Here is an 18,062-nt window from a genome sequence, read left to right as displayed (position 1 = left end):
CCGCCCTCCGGGGCGGGGCCAACCGCAAGGTAGGTTCTCCCAGCGTCCGTTCGGAATGAAGGGCAAAGCCACCAATAGGAGCCCGGACAGCGCCAGACGGACGGGTCAACCACCCAATGGGTGCCCGAGGCTCTGAAGCGACAGGCCGCTTAGCCAATCAGCACGCAGCGGGCGGGGCTCCCCGCGTGCCTTCCGTTCCCGTTGTGTGAGGGCCCGAAGCCCCCTCGGCCTCCGCGCTGCTCCCGGTGCCGCTGGGCTCCGCGCCCGGCTCCCGCGGCCTCCCCCGCGCACCGCCGCCTCCCCGGCCTCGCTGCTTGCCTCTCCCGGCCCTCTCCGCCGTCCCGCTCCCTCCGGCCAGGCCCATCGCCCCCCTCCGCCGCCAGCCCGGGCCCCCTCCGGGCCGCCCCCCTCCGCCCCGCCGCTGCCCGCGGCCCTCTCGGCCGAGCCATGTCGCTGCATGGGAAGCGGAAGGAGATCTACAAATATGAGGCGCCTTGGACCGTGTACGCCATGAACTGGAGCGTCCGGCCAGACAAGCGGTTCCGCCTGGCGCTGGGCAGCTTCGTGGAGGAGTATAACAACAAGGTGGGAGCGGCGGGGCCGGGGCAGAGCCGAGGGGAGGAGGGAGCCCGGCCTCTTCACCCCCGCTGGTTCCTGCGGCTCCCCAGCAGCGGACACAGCCCCCGCGGTCGGTGGGGCTGGAGGGAACCTTCCAGCCGTGGCACTGGGAGCTCTGCGGAGCCTGCAGGTGTTCCCCTCCAGTGCAGGATGCCGGCCTGGACTCTGGTGTCCTCCCTCAGCTGCTGGCAGGCTGGGGGGTTGGAGGAGGGAAGAGCCGTGGGTGCTGCTGGCTGCTCCTCAGCCAGGAAGGGGCTGTGGCTTCGGCATACCTGGCCTTTTCTCAGCAAGAGGGAAGTGTTACGGTCAGGGCTAAAGCTTGTGTGTGTACAGGCTGTTGGAGATTGTTAGAAATGTGTCATTCGTATCAGACTTTCTTGCTGGGGAGAACTTGTGTAATAACTTCTTTCGTAAGTCTAGAAACCACTGTCAGTGATTTCTCAGTACCTTTCCTTTTCACTGAGAACAAGGGTGTAACAAGGCCTGAAAATGTATCTTCAGTGCTTCCCTGCCAGGTGTGAGCAGAGAACTTCACACTGGTGCTGGAGACCATGTGTTCACCTCTCCAAACTCTTGTGCAGTCAGTTCAGAGCAGACTTTAACGTGTTTGTCTGATACAGTGAACTCATGTAATTGGAAGAGAGAGAAGGAAATGGGTGTAGCTACAGAGCATCCTGAATTCCGTGTGAAGCTAAGGGTTTGCAGACACAGCTTTGTGTGTTTATAGTGTGTGTGCCTGGCAGCTTTGTCAGGCTGTTTAAAAGGGATTGTGGAAAAGAATGTCAGAAAGGTGGTGTTGGAATTGGGCTTTGTGCAAGGATGTGATGAGGGGGAGTGCTGGTAAGGCAGGGGTGGCATCTCTTGCAGTGGTTAAGCTCCTGCACTTGCAGCAGTCCTGGAGATGACGCTTCTCCTGAGCACTTTGTAGTTCAGCAGGTGTGAGTTGGCTCTGTGTGAGTCGTTTCCCAGGCTGGTGAGCATTGCTGTGGTTCTGGGAGTGCAGCTGGGGAAGGGCAGGTCCCCGAGCTTGAAAGCTTTTCATGTGTTTAAAAAACAACTTGGAAATGTTTCTGTAATCTGTACTCTGAGAAGCTAAAATAACAAATGTGTTAGAGGTGGCAGAGTTGGTTAATAAGGGGATGTGCATTTAAGTTACTTTACTTCCTTCAAAGTCTGGACCATTCCCTGGGGTTGCTCTCAATTACAGTGTGATCAGTTCAGGTTTTAAGTGTAAAGCAGTTGAGTCAACCCCTCTCTTCTCTACCCTTTACACTCACCGTTGTTGCAGACAGAAATCATGTAGGACTGTGTGAGTTAACTGCTGTCTGTAAATATTCCCCAGGGCATCTCCTGACCTGAGCTTCAGGAATAACTATTCTCTTGACTTCAGCCCGTATAAGCACCACATGCTGTGAGATCTCTGTGGTGCAAAGAGCTGGAAACTAATTGTAGGAGCATGAGATACCAGTCTGGGTGCTGCTGCTATAGAAATAAAGACGTTGTATAATTAAAAATTCAACTTGTACAACAAATGCAGTGAAACAAAAAGACTTTGCTGAGTGGTTTTGCTGTGTCTCTGGTATTTCCAAGAGTGGTGGTGGAGGGGAGTTGTGGTTTTCTTGTTGGGTGCTTTTTGTGGTGCTTCCAGGACAGCCTTCCTCTGTAGGAAAGCAGTTTCCAGAGAGCCGTCTGGGGTAGCTGCAAGTGTTGTTATGGCTCAGAGTGTTTAGGATGGTTTGGGTTGGAAGGAACCTGGAAGATCATCTAGTTCCAAACCCCTGCTATGAGCAGGGACACCTCCCACCAGACCAGGCTGCACAAAGCCCTGTCCAGCCTGGCCTTGAGCACCTCCAGGGAGGGGGCATCCACAGCCTCTCTGGGCAACCTGTTCCTCATCACCCTAACAGTGCTGTCTCCTTTACTTTGGGCACCAGGACAAGGTTGGGAGTGGAGTTTCATCTGCACTGTCTTTATGGCATCTTACTGGGGCTCTCACAGCTTTGCTGAGTGTTTTAGAGGGTACTGAAACACTCTGGGAATAGCTTCATGCTCCAGATTGGGAATTCTTGGACAGAGGTGTGCTAGGGGCACACTAGTTCAGCTCCAGCTTCTGTCCATTCAAGTAATATAACTAGAGGAACAAAGGGAAAGAACTGAAGTTGTCCTGTTTAAGTATCCCAAACCATTGTGCTCAAAAGGGTCTGGAGCAGTTGGTTTTATAGCCTGACTTGTGGGGCAAGCAGAAATTCAAGATTTTGACAGGGCATGTGTGAAAGTTTTGTCCTCCTCCATAACTTGCCCTTCACAGATGAGATATTCTCTGTTGCCAGCTTCTGACATCAAAATACACTTACAGGTATAGTTGGTACTAATTAAAAGGATAATGAAAACACATTTTCATTTCAACTTCCTCTCTGCACTCATAATCTTCAGAGATTTCTGACAAACTCCAAACATTTCTGTTCCTGATGTTGCAACTGTTTGTTCCCAATAACTGGCTTTCTTCCTTACCCTTAACATATTTAAAAAAAAAAAAAATAAAGTTGGTGGATGGCAATTCTAGCTTTTTTAAATTCTAACCAAATAGCTGAATAAACCTTTTCCTTATTACTCTTCTGATTTAGAGTTGCTTTTAAAAAGGTGCTTTTAAAAAGACTGACTGCACCAAGTGCTGGTTGCAGCAGAACAAATTACAGTGAGAGAAAGGGAGAGATTCTTGTCTGATTTGTCTCTGTGATATTTTTTTTTGTCTGTAGTAGTTACCAGAGCTTGAAGTACTGATGAGTTACATATATCAAATGGCTGCTTGCACCTCAGTTTTGTGGGGAACTCAAATCTATTGACTGCCAGGCCCTAATTTACTGCCATCCCCAGTTCCCAGGCTCTCCTCACCTCTCAGCCCCCACGTTAACCAGCTGTGTAACACACCAGGAAGCTCATTGCCAACAACTGTTGGAAGCCCAAAGGAGTTTTGTTTCAGCACCTTTGCAGATCAAATAATTGCTCCAAGAGAGATGGTGGAATGTCTTTGGTTGGAAGGGACCTGTACAGGTCACCTAGTCCAACCCCCCTACAATAAGCAGGGACATCTCCCAGCTAGACCAGGTTGCTCAGAGCCCCATCAAGCCTGACCTTGAATGTCTTCAGGGATGGGGTCCCCACCAATGACTTACTACAGTTGTTTGGGGTAATGTTTCCTGAACTTCTTGGGTCAGGAAACTGCTGCCAGCCTCGATACAGTCTTGCTGATCACTGGTGTAATGGGAGGGAATGGAGGTGTTCATTAGTCTCACTGTTCTGCAGGCTCCTGACTGGCTTCATGGATCAGAAATGATCTGTGGAGAACATCAGGAAAGGCTGAATTTGGGATCTATCTGCAAGACACACCTGGTGTCCAGTTTTAGAGAGTGATGCTGTGCACTGCTCCCATCTCTGGGACAGCCTGACAGGTTCTGGCCACGTGCTTCCCAGGCTGCCACCTTCTCCTGAACAGAGCCTCAACTCAGAGAACATTCAGGGGGGTTGTTCTACCAGAGGGTCAATTTACTGTGAGGTTTAGAGTTGCAAAGGAAAATGGATTGCTTGTTGAAGATAAGTGGTGCAGTGAGATCTTTCTGATTGTGTGTGACCTGAAAATAATGGTGAAATGTTGTTCTTAGGAGTTGTTAATTAAAGGGATATAGTGTTTTTTTAAAAAAAAAGTACTGTGAACTTATTTCACTTTTCCTTAAGCCATGCAAGAAAAAGAAGGAAGCTGTTCCCAAATTCTGCATCATTTAATTCTATGTCTAATTCTTTTGGATCGTATGGGAGAGCTGAATTTTTTTTAGGAGTTAAGGAATGCTAATTAAAGGCACCACTTTATTCAGCTGTATTGTTGCAATTAATTACTTTGATAAAAGCTTGGATTGTGATAGGAAAATCCACATCCAATTTTAGCCTATCTTGATCTATTGGAGAAACAAATAATTATTTAGCATTCCTCCCTACTGATGTAACATAATTGCAAAACTAATGGAGATGGAACACACTGGTCCTTCATTTGCCCACTGGAATGAGTTAGAAGTAGATGTAGAATGGTTCAGTTTGTGTCCTGACTGACATTACTCCCCTGCTGGCATCACCTCAGTCTTACCTGGGCTGCTGGACTTGAAATCATAGAATGGTTTGAGTTGGAAGGGACCTTAAAGATCATCAGGATCCAAACACCCTGCATGGGCAGGGACACCTCCCACCAGCCCAGGTTGCTCCAAGCCCCATCCAACCTGCCCTTCAACACTGCCAGGGATGGGGCAGCCACAGCTTCCCTGGGCAACCTGTTCAGGCACCCCTTGGTGCTGTAGCTGATGGCAGCAAATCCTGCCTCACTTGCTGGAAGGAGGGACAGGGCTCAAATATAATCAGCACCCTGAAAATAATTCTGTCTTCCATCTCCTTGTGCTCAGCCTGCACATAGAGAGATGCTGTAATCCCCGTATGTGAGCAAGTCAGAAGAGTCACACCGTGGGATATGCTGAGCTAGGAAAGAACAGAGCTTCTCAAGCAGTATTTGCTGCTCCTGCTGGTGTCTCCGGGCAGACCAGTGTCCCCTACTCAGTTCCCAGAGGCTGCTGCCAGCTCTGACTGTCAGTGTCACACACCTGATCTTCAGCAGTCACCAGGATCTCTGGGTTTGCTGCTGCAGTTCTTGTTCTCTGACCTGCCCTGCACCTAAAAATGGCAAAGATCACAAACATATTAGGCTGCTACACCATCCTTGCTTTTTCTTCAGCCCTGAGGAGGGTTAAACATGAATATGCAGTGCAGGAATATGTCAGTCAGGCTTCTTTGCTGTTGGAGATTTGCTTCTGGTTGTGATTGTGTTGATTGCTTTGTGTAGGCTTAATTCACTGAAAACAGCATTAGCAAAGGAGGAGAAATGATTAGAGGTCATTTGTCTTCTGATCCTGACCTTGCCACAAGATTTTCTGTCACCAAGGACAATTTGCTCTCTTTGTAAAATCCGCTTAGTATTTCTGATCCCTAAAGGAGTTAGAAGCTGTTTGTCAATCACTTCAGAAGACTGAGAGATAGATGCTTGACTGATTCATGCTGGAGTGTGAAGTGGAATGAGTGGCTGGAATAAAGAGTGCAAGGCAGACAAATACACAGTATTTAAACCCATACTTGGATGTGCCTTGTAGGGTTTGTTGGTGGAAAGGATGGATCTTTTGTGGCAGTGGGCAAGGTCTGCATTTGTTAGGAGCATCTCTTAATGGACTCTTTAACTGTTCATGTTACAGTTTAAGATCCAGTGAAGCATGTGTTGTTTTTCTGTTATGTGGGAAAAATATACAGTAGGTTTCTGATCTAGTTTAAATGTGTAGTTTATTAACCAAATTGCTTATCCCAGAATATTTAGGATTTTTCTAGATGAACATCTTAGAAAAAGTCCATTAAGCCACTGTTTCCAGGAGGAGAGGGAGCTGCTGTATGGAAAGTACTAGGAAGTTCCTGCTGGGAGCAGTTTACAAATGAATTACACTGAGTTGTCCCCACTGAGGTTTGTGTTTGAACAGCATTTAACACAGTGGGGCTTTCATCCTGTTTAGGTCCTGCAGTCACTGCTCAGTTAAACACCTCCTCCCAGCACCATATTGTTCACTGAGCACTTTCTGACATGTCAATATTTTTGTAATAACATCATGTCTGGAACTTGAAGCATTATTGAGGTGTTGTCATGAGCAAGCTATGTGGAGATAGTTTCTTGTTTGCTCTGTCTTGCATCATGCTCACAACTGAGTGAGTTAGCCCTTCCCACTGTTACATTAGTGGCCAAAAAAACCCCTAATTTGGAATTCACTTACCCAGAATCTTTCAGCAGACCTGCTTTCTTGGTCCTTTCACACAAAATATTTGAATATATGTAAATATTTTAGCTTCCTAATTCTTTTTTTTAAAAAAAATAAGTTTGAATTCTGTTTTACTTTCCCTGGGATGTGGTTAATCTGCATCTCAATTCCATCCAGTCATCATGGAATGTTTCAGTCTGTGCTGCTGGGAACAGTTTGATGGCTGGCCAGCATGGTCTGTCACAATCTGCAGGGCCAAGAACCCCATGATAGGGGCATTCGTTGTGGGTGGTTGTGGTGCAAACCACAGCTTGTCCTGCTCTCTGAAGATTACATGGTCAGCATCAGTGCAGTTAGAGATGAGTTGGAAAAGTGTTTGTGCAGTTCAAGTCTGCGATTTTTAAACCAGGCTGTGCAGTGTGGAGAAGAAGACAAGGGTCAATCCTTTAGCATTGGATTTTGATTCATTTGAGGCCATCTTTTAAAGTGCAGCACTGTGGTGATTGTGTATCCTTCGCTTTGCTCACATGGCCCAGCTAGAGAGCAAAGCTTTGGTGGTTTCTCATTCTATTGACGTGATGGTCAACTGTCCTTGAGGCTGTGGGAGGTGACCTTCTGAAACACACCCAGTCTTAATGTTGTCATTATAAATTAGTATTCTGATAACATGCTCTCGTTTCAATATGGCTTCTTACAGGTACAGCTTGTTGGTTTGGATGAGGAGAGTTCAGAGTTCATTTGCAGGAACACCTTTGATCACCCCTACCCTACCACAAAGCTTATGTGGATCCCAGACACCAAGGGAGTGTATCCAGACCTGCTGGCAACCAGTGGGGACTACCTGCGAGTCTGGAGGGTGAGTTAATCCTCCCTAGAACAAGAGAAACCATCATACTAACTGTGCTGCATATTGATCAGACTTTTTTGAAGTGAGTTCTTTTGCTTTCTGGGTGTCTTGCCCTTCCTCCAGCGTGGAGGTTAAGGCATCACATCTAGTCAGAGCACTTGATAATTTGTTTTCTTTACTGCAATGGCATGTCTGGACATGGTGGCTGTAGGAGGAGCAGTGGTGGTTGCTGTTTTAATCACCTTGTTGAAGCTAGAGATGGTGATTGTGTTTTCCAGAGATTTAGGATGTAAAACTGAGAGGAAAGCAGCTCAGGATTAACACCTTTTGTTGTGGAACAAGTTGTGTGATGTTGCTTTTTAAGTCAGATGTTTCACTTTTTTCAAGGTGGGTGAAACAGAGACCAGGCTGGAGTGTTTGCTGAACAATAACAAGAACTCTGATTTCTGTGCTCCACTAACATCCTTTGACTGGAATGAAGTGGATCCTTACCTTCTAGGTGAGACTGACAAAATGCTACATGTTTTTGGCATGGAAAAGACTTTTGAATTTAGTCTGAAATCTGGACTCTCACTGCCTGTCCACTGGTTCATCAGATAACAAAGCAGTGGAGAAGCTTCTACATCACAAGCTGCCATTTTAGGTTGCAAATAAAAAAAAATTGGAGCAGCTTATGGAGACTTTGTTGCATGGAAAGGTGCCCTGACCAGTACAGAATGGGTCTTTCCAGTTGCACTGGGGATGTTCCTGATTTGCAGACAGGGAGTCTGAGTCTTTAGGGCTGCTGAGCTGCTGTGTAGTGCTGAGCAATGATCTGCATCAACTCCTGTGACTGACTTCAGCTTGTTGTGGTGTGGATAGAGGACCATGTATCAAGCTTTTTTTCTAGTGAAGCCATTTCAGCAGCTTTAATTCAGCTGGAGGAGGGGGCTGGATGCTTAAGGTTTAATTACAGCCTTTGGGACAAATTGTGAATCCAAGATGGGTGATCCAGCAGGCTTGTTTCCCAGGAGAGTACAGCCATTGGTGTCAGGGGGATTTGCCCGGAGATTAACAGTGATAATGTCTTAGTCATTATTTACTACATGATTTATTTTTTGTGTGTTGCATCTCTCATCTCTTAAGAGCTTTATTGCTAGCCCCACAGAAACAATTGGTTAATAATAATGATAATAATAATAATGTACTATTGCAACACTATGATTGAATTTGGGTTTTGACATGCACAGGAGACTTACAGGATGGGAAAGTTCATCTCAGCATTGCATCAGGCTGCTGAATAAATTGAAGTAGACATGAGCTATTTACACTTGATTCCTGTGTGGAAGACTATTTCTGCAGCTAAAAGGTTTGGGTCATTGAAATGCATGGTAGGTTGTTGGCTGTTTGACATTCTTGATTTAAATTGTGTGCTGTTCTTGGAGCTATTTTGATCTGTAGATGTTGGAGATTACATCATTCCAGTGAGTGATTAAATAATTTGTGAGAATATTAATCTTGGTAACAGAGGTTGTTTTTGTTTCAGGTACCTCAAGTATTGACACAACCTGCACTATTTGGGGTCTGGAGACAGGACAGGTTCTGGGAAGAGTCAATCTGGTCTCTGGTCACGTGAAGACACAGCTTATTGCACATGACAAAGAGGTGATGGCTTTTTTTGATTGTTTACTTTTTTATATTTTTAAGAGGTAGGAAAAGAACAGAACTTCCCTGGTTTTCCCCCTTTTTCTTGAATAATCTGATGGTCCAAAAAGATAATTTATCCAAGATGAAGATACGCAGCTCTGAGGACCAAACTAAAGCTGTACTAGTTTAGAATGCCAGGTTGGAAGTGAGTGATCTCAAGGATCATCTGGTCCAGCCTTTCTAGGTAATATATTGTCTAAATAAGATGGCCCAGCACCCTGTCAAGCTGAGTCTTCAAACTATCCAATGGAGGAGAATCTACCATTTCCCCTGGGAGACTGTTCCAGTGTCTGACTGAAACTGCTATTGGCTCCAGAAAGTGCTCTGTTTACTCATCATAGAATCTGGACTTGAAAAGAAGTTTGTTTCACTAGGTTATGCTCTGGTGAGAGCCTGGAACAGGTTGCCCAGGGAAGCTGTGGCTGCCCCATCCCTGGCAGTGTTGAAGGGCAGGTTGGATGGGGCTTGGAGCAACCTGGGCTGGTGGGAGGTGTCCCTGCCCATGTAGGGGGTTGGATCAAGATGATCTTTAAGGTCCCTTCCAACCCAAACCAGTCTGGGATTCATAAATATTTTAGAAAAATGAGGTAAAACATCAAAATGGAATTGAAATCAACTGCATATGAGAGGCAATAAACAACTCAGAGGATTCTTTCATTTTAACATTAAATTACTCCTCAGCAATTAACATTAAAAAAATCTGAGCCTGGGTAATTGATATGTTGAATTTTGGTGAATGACCCTATAATGACACAACTCTTCCAAGTCTTTTCCCTTCCTTTTGTCAAGTGTGATCACTAAAAACTTGTCAGGAACATTAAATATTTGCCAGAACGTGTCCCACATAGCTCTGCTGTGCCCGTGGGAAATCCTTGTTGCTGCTAATTAGGAGGCAGTGTGTTCTCCCTGAGTTAAGGTGCTGTTTTCCTGCCCTCTTGCTGAGCAGGTGTACGACATCGCCTTCAGCCGTGCAGGTGGGGGCAGAGACATGTTTGCTTCAGTTGGAGCAGATGGCTCAGTGAGGATGTTTGATCTTCGGCACCTGGAGCACAGCACCATCATTTATGAGGACCCCCAGCACCACCCCCTGCTCCGTCTCTGCTGGAATAAGCAGGATCCCAACTATCTTGCTACAATGGCCATGGATGGCATGGAGGTGAGGGTGGTGGCTCCTCTCCTGAAGGTGCTAGTGGGTCTGATTTTTCTGGGAGGTGTTTTGGTAGTAATTAGGAAGCAGTCCTTTAAAGTAAAGGGCAGTGTCAGTACCTGGGGTATCATTCAGAACCAATTCTTAGTGCATCAATTTCAGCAGGAGTTAAAGTAATAACTTTGACATTGTAAACTTGAAGATCCTCATGGCTTGTATGTATTTCATCTGGTTTTTAAGAGGGGTCTGTGAGCCAGCAGAGCAGTAGTTTTCACATCAACTGAGCTGCAAGTGTTTTGCTCACTTTGTTCTTTCTCAGCCCAGCAGCAGCCAAGGCAGCACATCTTCATTTGTCACCTGTGCTGCTTCAGGGAAGCATAATTCATTTGCTCTTCTGCATAACTCCCAGGCCCTCCCTGTGAGGTCTGACTCCTCTTGAGACACACTAACAAGCTGGAAGCTCTTCTCTGAGAGCAGTGCTTGCTTGCCAACCCCATCCTTCAGGAAAGGGCTGTTTTTATAGCCCTGGCTAAAAAGTCTTGGTTTTCTGAAGAAACAAAAAAATGCCAGCTGTTAATATAGTTGTTTTTTTGTTTCTGAAGGTTGTTATTCTAGATGTCAGGGTTCCCTGCACTCCTGTTGCCAGGTTAAACAACCACAGAGCATGTGTAAATGGAATTGCTTGGGCACCTCATTCTTCCTGCCACATTTGTACAGCAGGTAAGTGTGATCCCTTGGTGAATCCCTGGGAGTCTTTCACTGCATCTGCAAAATCCTCTCCCTCCAGTAGTTTATGCAGTTCTCTGCCTGCCTTTTGCTAAAGAATCCCTGCAGCTTAGAAGCCCTTTATTAATTACTTCCCTACATTTCTAATGGAAGTAGACACCTGCTAAAGGTTCTTATGTGGAATTAGTGAGCTCAGTGCTCCTTAGTTTTTTGCAGTCTACTTTTAAAATGTTTTCAATTGATACGAGTTCCAGTGATCATTTGGTTTTCAGCTCTGAACTGGATAATGTATAATGATCCAAGCTTATTTTGTTGGAGCACAGTTGTATCATTCTATCTCTGGCTTGAATACTCATGGGGACTGCAGCAGCCACATCCTAATGAGCTGCTTGGGCTGCATGCTTGTTAGTAGCCATGTATGGAGATGTTGTCAGGCTTTGATTCTACCTCTGCTTTTCTCTTCCACGTGCAGCTGATGACCATCAGGCTCTCATCTGGGATATTCAGCAGATGCCTCGTGCCATTGAGGACCCTATCTTGGCCTACACAGCAGAGGGAGAAATCAACAATGTACAGTGGGCATCGACTCAGCCAGACTGGATAGCTATCTGCTACAACAACTGCCTGGAGATCTTGAGAGTGTAACATTCCTGCTTTGTGCCACCTTGAGGCAGGGCTGTGTCATTTCCCTTCCCCTCTAAAGTAAGAACAACACAAGTGGCCAGTATCTGTTGTTGCTTTGCATCTACTGTTACAAGAAACTGTTAGAAGAATCAATGGCAGGTGTCTCCTGTCTCTCCAAGACTCTCAAATGCAGAGACATGCTGAGCCTCTTGGACCTTCTGGGTTCTGGTTTTCTTCTTTTTTTTTTTTTTTCCTCAGTTAAAGTTCTGTATATTTGTTTGTTGACTGTATGAATAAGCTTGCAAGCTTTTAAGTTGCTGAATATGTCCATGTGTTTGTCAGCCAGCTGAGGCAGCACATCCAGCTAGTTTAATAGATGCAGGTACAAAGCAAGGTGGGCAAAAAGACATTGATGTAAACAGCCACCTTGGCAGGAATATTTCTCATTCCTGTTGTTGCTGCCTCCAAACTGTTGAAACATTTGTATGGTTTTTATATATTGGGCTAACTTTCTATTGAGTAAGGTTTTTTCTCCCTAAATTCTTACTTTTGATATGTGATCCACTTCCATATGCCCTAAAGCAGAATCTCTTTGTTGATAGACATCACAAGAACACTTCAGGCTCCCTGGCAGTAAAGGCCTGCCAGAATTAACTGTTGCCTTGGCTCTCAATACCTGGTTACCTGGGCAGAATTTTCTGGTGCTGTGAAGTACAAATACTTGTTGCACAATTTCTTTACACTTTTCTGATGCTAGAGGCAGTGGTTATTATGGTAGGCCTTTTACTTTTCAATTCTAACTGAATTTGTGTGTCTCCTGCAGTTCTGGTAGCAGAATAGTCATAGTATAGGAGGTAAATAACTCCTAAAAAATGTGGTTTGTAATGGACTTGGGATTGACACTTCCAATCAAACCATTTCCCCTGGGAAGACTTACTGTCTAAAGCAAAATAAAATGGTTTCACACTTTGGAGCTTGCTTGATTGGCAAATAATATAAGCAAGAGATTTTGTGGTTAGCCTGTATCTTGGAGCTTCCTTGTGTTTGGCCTGTGCTCCTGGGAGTTGTTGAAAGGAGTGCAAAGCAATTTTCTTTCCAAAGTGTATTTGCTTTGCACTGTCAGGTCTTGTTGAAGGAGCAAGATGAGGTCCAGTATCCCAGTGAAAGCTGTTTCTCTGAAAGAAGAGGTTCCCTAATAAAACACAGAGCCCTGGGTTTCAAGGGGAAGAAGCTGTGCCAAAGAGGCTAAGGTTTAGCACTTGTCATCTTCACATCTTTTGGGGATGTTTCCAAGGGCTTCTGTTCCTGTTTGGAATGGTGGATCACTCTACAGGAATACTTTTCCATCAGAGCTGAGTGGTTAGGCAAGATAAAACTCTTGGTTGATGAGAGATCTGCTGGGCTGAATGCTCCACAGGGCTCTCCCAATGAAGACATGACAACCAGAGCTGGGTTTTGATGGAATTGTCAAACTATCAAGTTGTGTTTCCACCTAATGAGCATTCACCTGCAACTGGAGGCAGCCTTATAAATCACAGGACATGGGCAGACTTGGATCTTGTCAGTTTATGCAGGAAAGGCAAGTTGGGAACAGTGATTGCTGTGGAACAGTGAAGCTGACACTGAAAGTGCTGTCAAATACAGAACAGAATCTGACAGGCTTTGTCATTCTGGACATACACAGATATTCTACAGGCTGCTTCTCAACGTGGAGCTCAGCAAAGCACTGCCTTGTGAGTTTGATAGGAATTCATAAGGGACAGGTTTATTCCATCACTCCTTTTAATATTGGAGAGCTGAGAGAATCTAAGATAGTTCAAGCTCATGTTCTGTCAGTGAAATTCTGTGTTCAGTTGTGGGATTTGTGACAGAAAGCTTGATTTGGCTTCAAGGTCAGTTTTTCTTCTGAGAAGCAGTACTGAGAGTAGAGTGTTCACAGACATTTGATCTACATGTCAGAGCAGTGTTAGCCAAGGAATTTAGGTAAGCCCTTTTTACACTTCATCATAAACTGGAAAATACTTAGAATGAAGTGAAAATTGGGAATTTTTTAGCATATAATGGCCTTCACTGCTTCAGATACTCAAAAATATCTACTCAGGCTTGTCATGTTTTGTTGAGTTACAAAAGGTGTTGCTAAGGGGGGTACTACCTGTTCTGTCAGTACTTCTGTGGTCCCTTTTATGCTCTGAAGTCTCATTCTTGTGTAGATGGCAGGAGTAAAGATGAATGCATTGGTTGTTTAGCTTAAAAATGCATCTTTGGCAACTGCAGAATTGGGCTTTAAAAAAAGCCATAAGCTCATTTAATTCAACATGAAGGCATTAAAAGACTCCCTAGTCTGTAATAAATGGGAAATGTAGTTTATTCCTAAAGGAATACAATCTGTTTCTCTTCAGATGATGAGAAGAGAGCTTGTATGAAGGGGCTAATAGGCTGAATAACCAGGTAGCTTTTGGTACTGTTGGAAAACAATCCTGTTAAAACCTGGAGAGGGTCTAATGTCAGTCCTTCCATCCATAAAGCTGCTTGAAGTTTGTTTGTGGAATTGGGTGCTCATTCCAAACTCATCAAAGGCAGGTGAGAAGGAATTTTGTAGGCTCCAGTGGATTCTAAATAAAGCCTGTACCCTGTTTGTTTAGCCAGTGGGGTACCTTTTGGATCCCCAGCAGATTTCTTTGGGCATAACCCGTTGTCATTCTTCACATGAAATTACATTTGGAATCACTAGAGGCTATTTTGGAAAAGGGAAATGCTACTTAAAATAGCTTCTTGTCAAAGAAGTCACTTGAAAGGTTAATGACTGACAAGACATGAAAATCCTCCCGGGTGAGATGTTCTGTAGTGCAAATGGCACTTCCATCTAGAGAAGGAAGTGAAAGACTTTGCTGCCCTTTTGCCAGCACCTGCTGGCACAGTGGCAGGGAACTAACTGTCTGCTTGCTGCTTTCATTTTCTTTGCAAGATGAAATAAAACCCTGAGACTCCTCACTGCAGCCTGGGAATCCAAAGATGCAGTTTTATCATCTCTCACCAGCCTAATGTTCAATTATGTTGGGTGTAAAGCCCTGAGAAGAGTCGTGGGTTTTTTTCCCAAAGTTTATGGAAATAAACACTTTGACCTCCATTATTTTGTGCTTGCTGCACAGACAGAGAATGCAGAGCAGCTGCTTTCAAATGCTTCATGTTCCTTGAGTATGAAGTGATATTGAGGGAGAGTTCTGATCATCAGGGAGGACAGCAAAGCAGCAAATCACATGCTATTGTTTGTCCAGGCAAGGCTGGTTTCTGGGACAGAACTCTTGACTACTTGAGTAGTTGTGTGTTAGCTCTCCAGTGGATGAATTCAAGATGCTAGGCTATTGTTTGGCTGTTGTGTTTAAACCCAGCCTTGCCTAGATCCCTACTATTCTGTGGATAACCTGTTGCTAATACCTTGGGTCTCAAAGAGGAGACCTTGATGGTGTCAAACTCACTAGGGAGGTGAAAACCTACAGAGAACAAGTTGGGTGTCAAATGAGTGTGTAGCCAACTCTTCATTGTGTAAATCAAATGGGCTCTGGTAGGTTGCATCTCTGGGACTTGCACTTCTGTGTGCAGGGATATAAAAGGCAAGGACTTGAGTGCTTTGACAATCTATTTAGAAGGAAAACACAGTGGTTTCAAATAATGATACGAGAGGAGACTGATAATACAGGTTGTTCCTTATGGAACCTTGAAATGTACTTAACAGGGGAGGCATTGCCTCTCATAAGTCAAAGTTAATGATCCTTTCAAATCTTCACTGTAATTACTCTCCTGAATGTTCTGGATAATAGTGAAAAGATCTATTTTTGCCTGGTGTTGCAATGAGAAAGCTGCATCAGTCTTAACTGTAGATCACTGCCTGCCAGAGACTAGGTGAGGGGAGGAGTCCAGTGTCTTGGAATTCACAGATGCTCTTGTGCTTGTTTGAAATATAAATGAAGAAAGCTGAGTGTGTCTGTTTTGCTCTCTTGCAGATGGCACTTTAACAAGTATATTTTTGGTAAGATTAGAGGGAGAGTCATCTTTTCCTCAGCCCTTTTATGGCAGGCATTTGTCTGTGTTTTGTATAAAATGTTAAATACAACAGTCACTGAAATCCTCAACTGGCCACAGTTGTCAGGATTAGTGCCCCCTCCTCTGTTTCTGCTGAGCACCAGGAACATGAGCACTTGGCAGTGCTGTGACTGTGAAACTGAAGTTGTATTCTGACACTGACACAAACTTGTGAGGCCAACCCAAGTGCTGTAGGGCTGCTTGTCACCCAGAGAGTCCCTTCTGCTTTGCTCAGCAACCTGACAGTGTTTGGGAATCCTTTTCTGCTCTCTGCAGGTGGTAGTGGCAGGTTGGCTGTGCAAAAATACAGCTGGATTCTTTGGATAACTTAGTTTTGTGATAGAGGGGGGTAAAAATTGCAGCTGCTGGCTGTAAAATCACAGGACTTAAATACTTGGACTTGTCAGTTCCTTGGGTTAGTGGTGTTCTAACTCTTTCAGGACATACTGGAAAGGAGGGACAGCAGCTCTTGGCTCAATGGATTGCACAGTTAGTTCCATCAAAGTACTGAGGGGTTTAGTCTTCCCACTGCAGCTTAGTGACATGGTCCAGCCACCTCAAACCCACACTGCCTCACCTGCCAGTTAACACAAGTTCTCTCTGCTAAATCCTGTCCTGCTTTCTCCTGTCAGACCAGTTTTCCAGAGCAGGCCTGTATTTACTGTACAGTGGACATTAAAAGGAGGTGTCCAAAACCAGTCCTAGAGTGAGCAAGGTACTATCAACCATGTCCCTTTTTCTCTTGATCTTTGCAGAGAAGTCAGGGAATTAATTGTACATGGCACTTAGAGAGCACTTTCTGATGGTTACTTAGAGATGCAGCTGCATTTCCCCCTGCTTACCTGGGAAGAGTCAGAATTGTCTCATCCTTGAGGATACTGGGAGGAGTTTAGCCCCTGACTCCTTTGTTTTAAGAAGAGATCTCCAGAACTTCCCATCAGCACCTTTCACCAGCACTAAAAGTCAGTAGTTAAAGTTGCAACAAAAGGCCAGTGACTGAAATGCTCATCTAGCAATTTGTGGCAGACCCCAGAGGCAAAGGCACTAGTGGGGCTTGGTTGCTGCTGCTGCCTGACTCCAGATGGTGACTTTGTCTGCCAGGTATCTCAGTGGCCTTTTGGGCAACCTCTGGTACCTCAGCATCAAGCTTGAACTTCCATCATCATCATAAAAATAACAACAAAAAAAATCATTGGTGTGGCTTTCATTGAGTTTATTTCTTTTCAGAAAACTTAACAAAAGGAAGAAATAAGCTATTTCCTGAAACATTAGTGTAGCCATGAGCAGCTCGTGTTCCAGCTCTCATCCCTTGGAGTTTGCTTTCCTGTTTTGCAAGGTGTGTGTGACTCTCAGGTCTCCTCTCTTTGGGATGAAGATCTGTTCAGGTTTGACAGACCAAGGCAGAGATGCAAGAACCAGTCAGTGAAAGAGCCCTAGTCCAGCTGGGAAGTGCTGTGTTGCTTTGACAACCTGGTAAATATGAAATCTACTATTTAAAAGAACCTTTTTTTATTATTATTATTTGAAGACTTGGGTTGCTAGCAGTGTAAAATGTAATTTAAATCTGTTGCATTTTTGTTCCCAATAGTCAAGTAGATGTTTACTTTTATGTGTGTTTTCCCTTCTGCTCTTCCCATCCACAGTCCCCTTGTGGTAATTTCCTGAAGGTGTAATCTTTGTAGCATGATTGTACAAACATCCATACGAGATTCCTGACTTCTTGTCCTCACTAAAATACGTTAAAGCAATAGTAGTTTTCCTTCTGTCCTTCTTTTCTCCACCTTCTCTATTAAGATTTGCAACTTCTATCCTGTCCTAGAGGAATCCTAGTCCCCTGCTATTCAACACACATATGTTGTTGACATGGATAACTGCAGTGTCCCCACATTCCTTTTATTTTTTATGGAGAAAACACAAAAGGTTTTGTTACAATGGATTTTAACACCTGAGTCATGGAACCATATTGTTGAAACTGTAAATTTTAAGGCAATTTTCTGAACAAAAAAAATTGCTTGAAAGTGGAACGTTGCATCCTTTTATGCTATTTCCTGCTTCCTATGTAGTTTGATTCCAATTTTTTAACCTTCTTTCTAAGTTTCAGCCTCCTGTGTATTAGGTACAGTATTTTCTGCCTTTCATACTTTGTAATAAAAATGGAACATTTGTAGATTGATTGCAGTTCACTGTGTGGTGAGTTAAAACCTGGCACCTGGGGAGGTTGAGCAGGGAGCTGCTTCAAAATAGGCTTCCTGAATCCTGGGGGATGTTTATGGCTGTAAAAGGGAGGAAGATTATTTCCTCTTCTCTCTACAAAACTGGTGAAGTGTATTCATCTCTCATCCTACTGATACCCAAAGTTGATCATTTTAGCAGCTCTCAAGTTATTAATATTAATAATAATGATATTGTTAGGAAGCCAGTCACCACAGAACTTGGTGAATATTTCAAGTGCACCCACATTTGTTTTCTTCAAGCAAACCTACTGCATGGTCCCTGTGTTAAT

General features: G+C 44.5%; 1 protein-coding gene across 1 annotated transcript; it reads left to right on the top strand.

Annotated features, from left to right (window-relative positions):
- Nucleotides 1–217: 217 nt before the first annotated feature.
- On the top strand, nucleotides 218–17,732 carry DCAF7 (DDB1 and CUL4 associated factor 7). Its single transcript, XM_051640428.1, has 7 exons — nucleotides 218–585; nucleotides 7,147–7,305; nucleotides 7,684–7,795; nucleotides 8,822–8,940; nucleotides 9,929–10,138; nucleotides 10,732–10,849; nucleotides 11,328–17,732. The coding sequence occupies exons 1-7, from the start codon at nucleotides 448–450 to the stop codon at nucleotides 11,498–11,500; spliced, it is 1,029 nt and encodes a 342-aa protein (XP_051496388.1). The 5' UTR covers nucleotides 218–447; the 3' UTR covers nucleotides 11,501–17,732.
- The last annotated feature ends 330 nt before the right edge of the window (nucleotides 17,733–18,062 follow it).

The sequence above is a fragment of the Apus apus genome, chromosome 25, assembly GCF_020740795.1.
Source record: "Apus apus isolate bApuApu2 chromosome 25, bApuApu2.pri.cur, whole genome shotgun sequence".
NCBI lineage: Eukaryota > Metazoa > Chordata > Aves > Apodiformes > Apodidae > Apus > Apus apus.
The sequence above is the reverse complement of the archived record's forward strand: the minus strand, read 5'-3'. Positions and strand labels throughout refer to the sequence as shown.

Excerpts from the sequence above, each read along its gene's own strand:
- DCAF7 (XM_051640428.1), top strand. The coding sequence starts at position 448 with ATGTCGCTGCATGGGAAGCGGAAGGAGATCTACAAATATGAGGCGCCT. Across the intron at positions 586-7,146 it reads TGGAGGAGTATAACAACAAG|GTACAGCTTGTTGGTTTGGA; the intron begins GTGGGAGCGGCG and ends GGCTTCTTACAG. Across the intron at positions 7,306-7,683 it reads ACTACCTGCGAGTCTGGAGG|GTGGGTGAAACAGAGACCAG; the intron begins GTGAGTTAATCC and ends ACTTTTTTCAAG.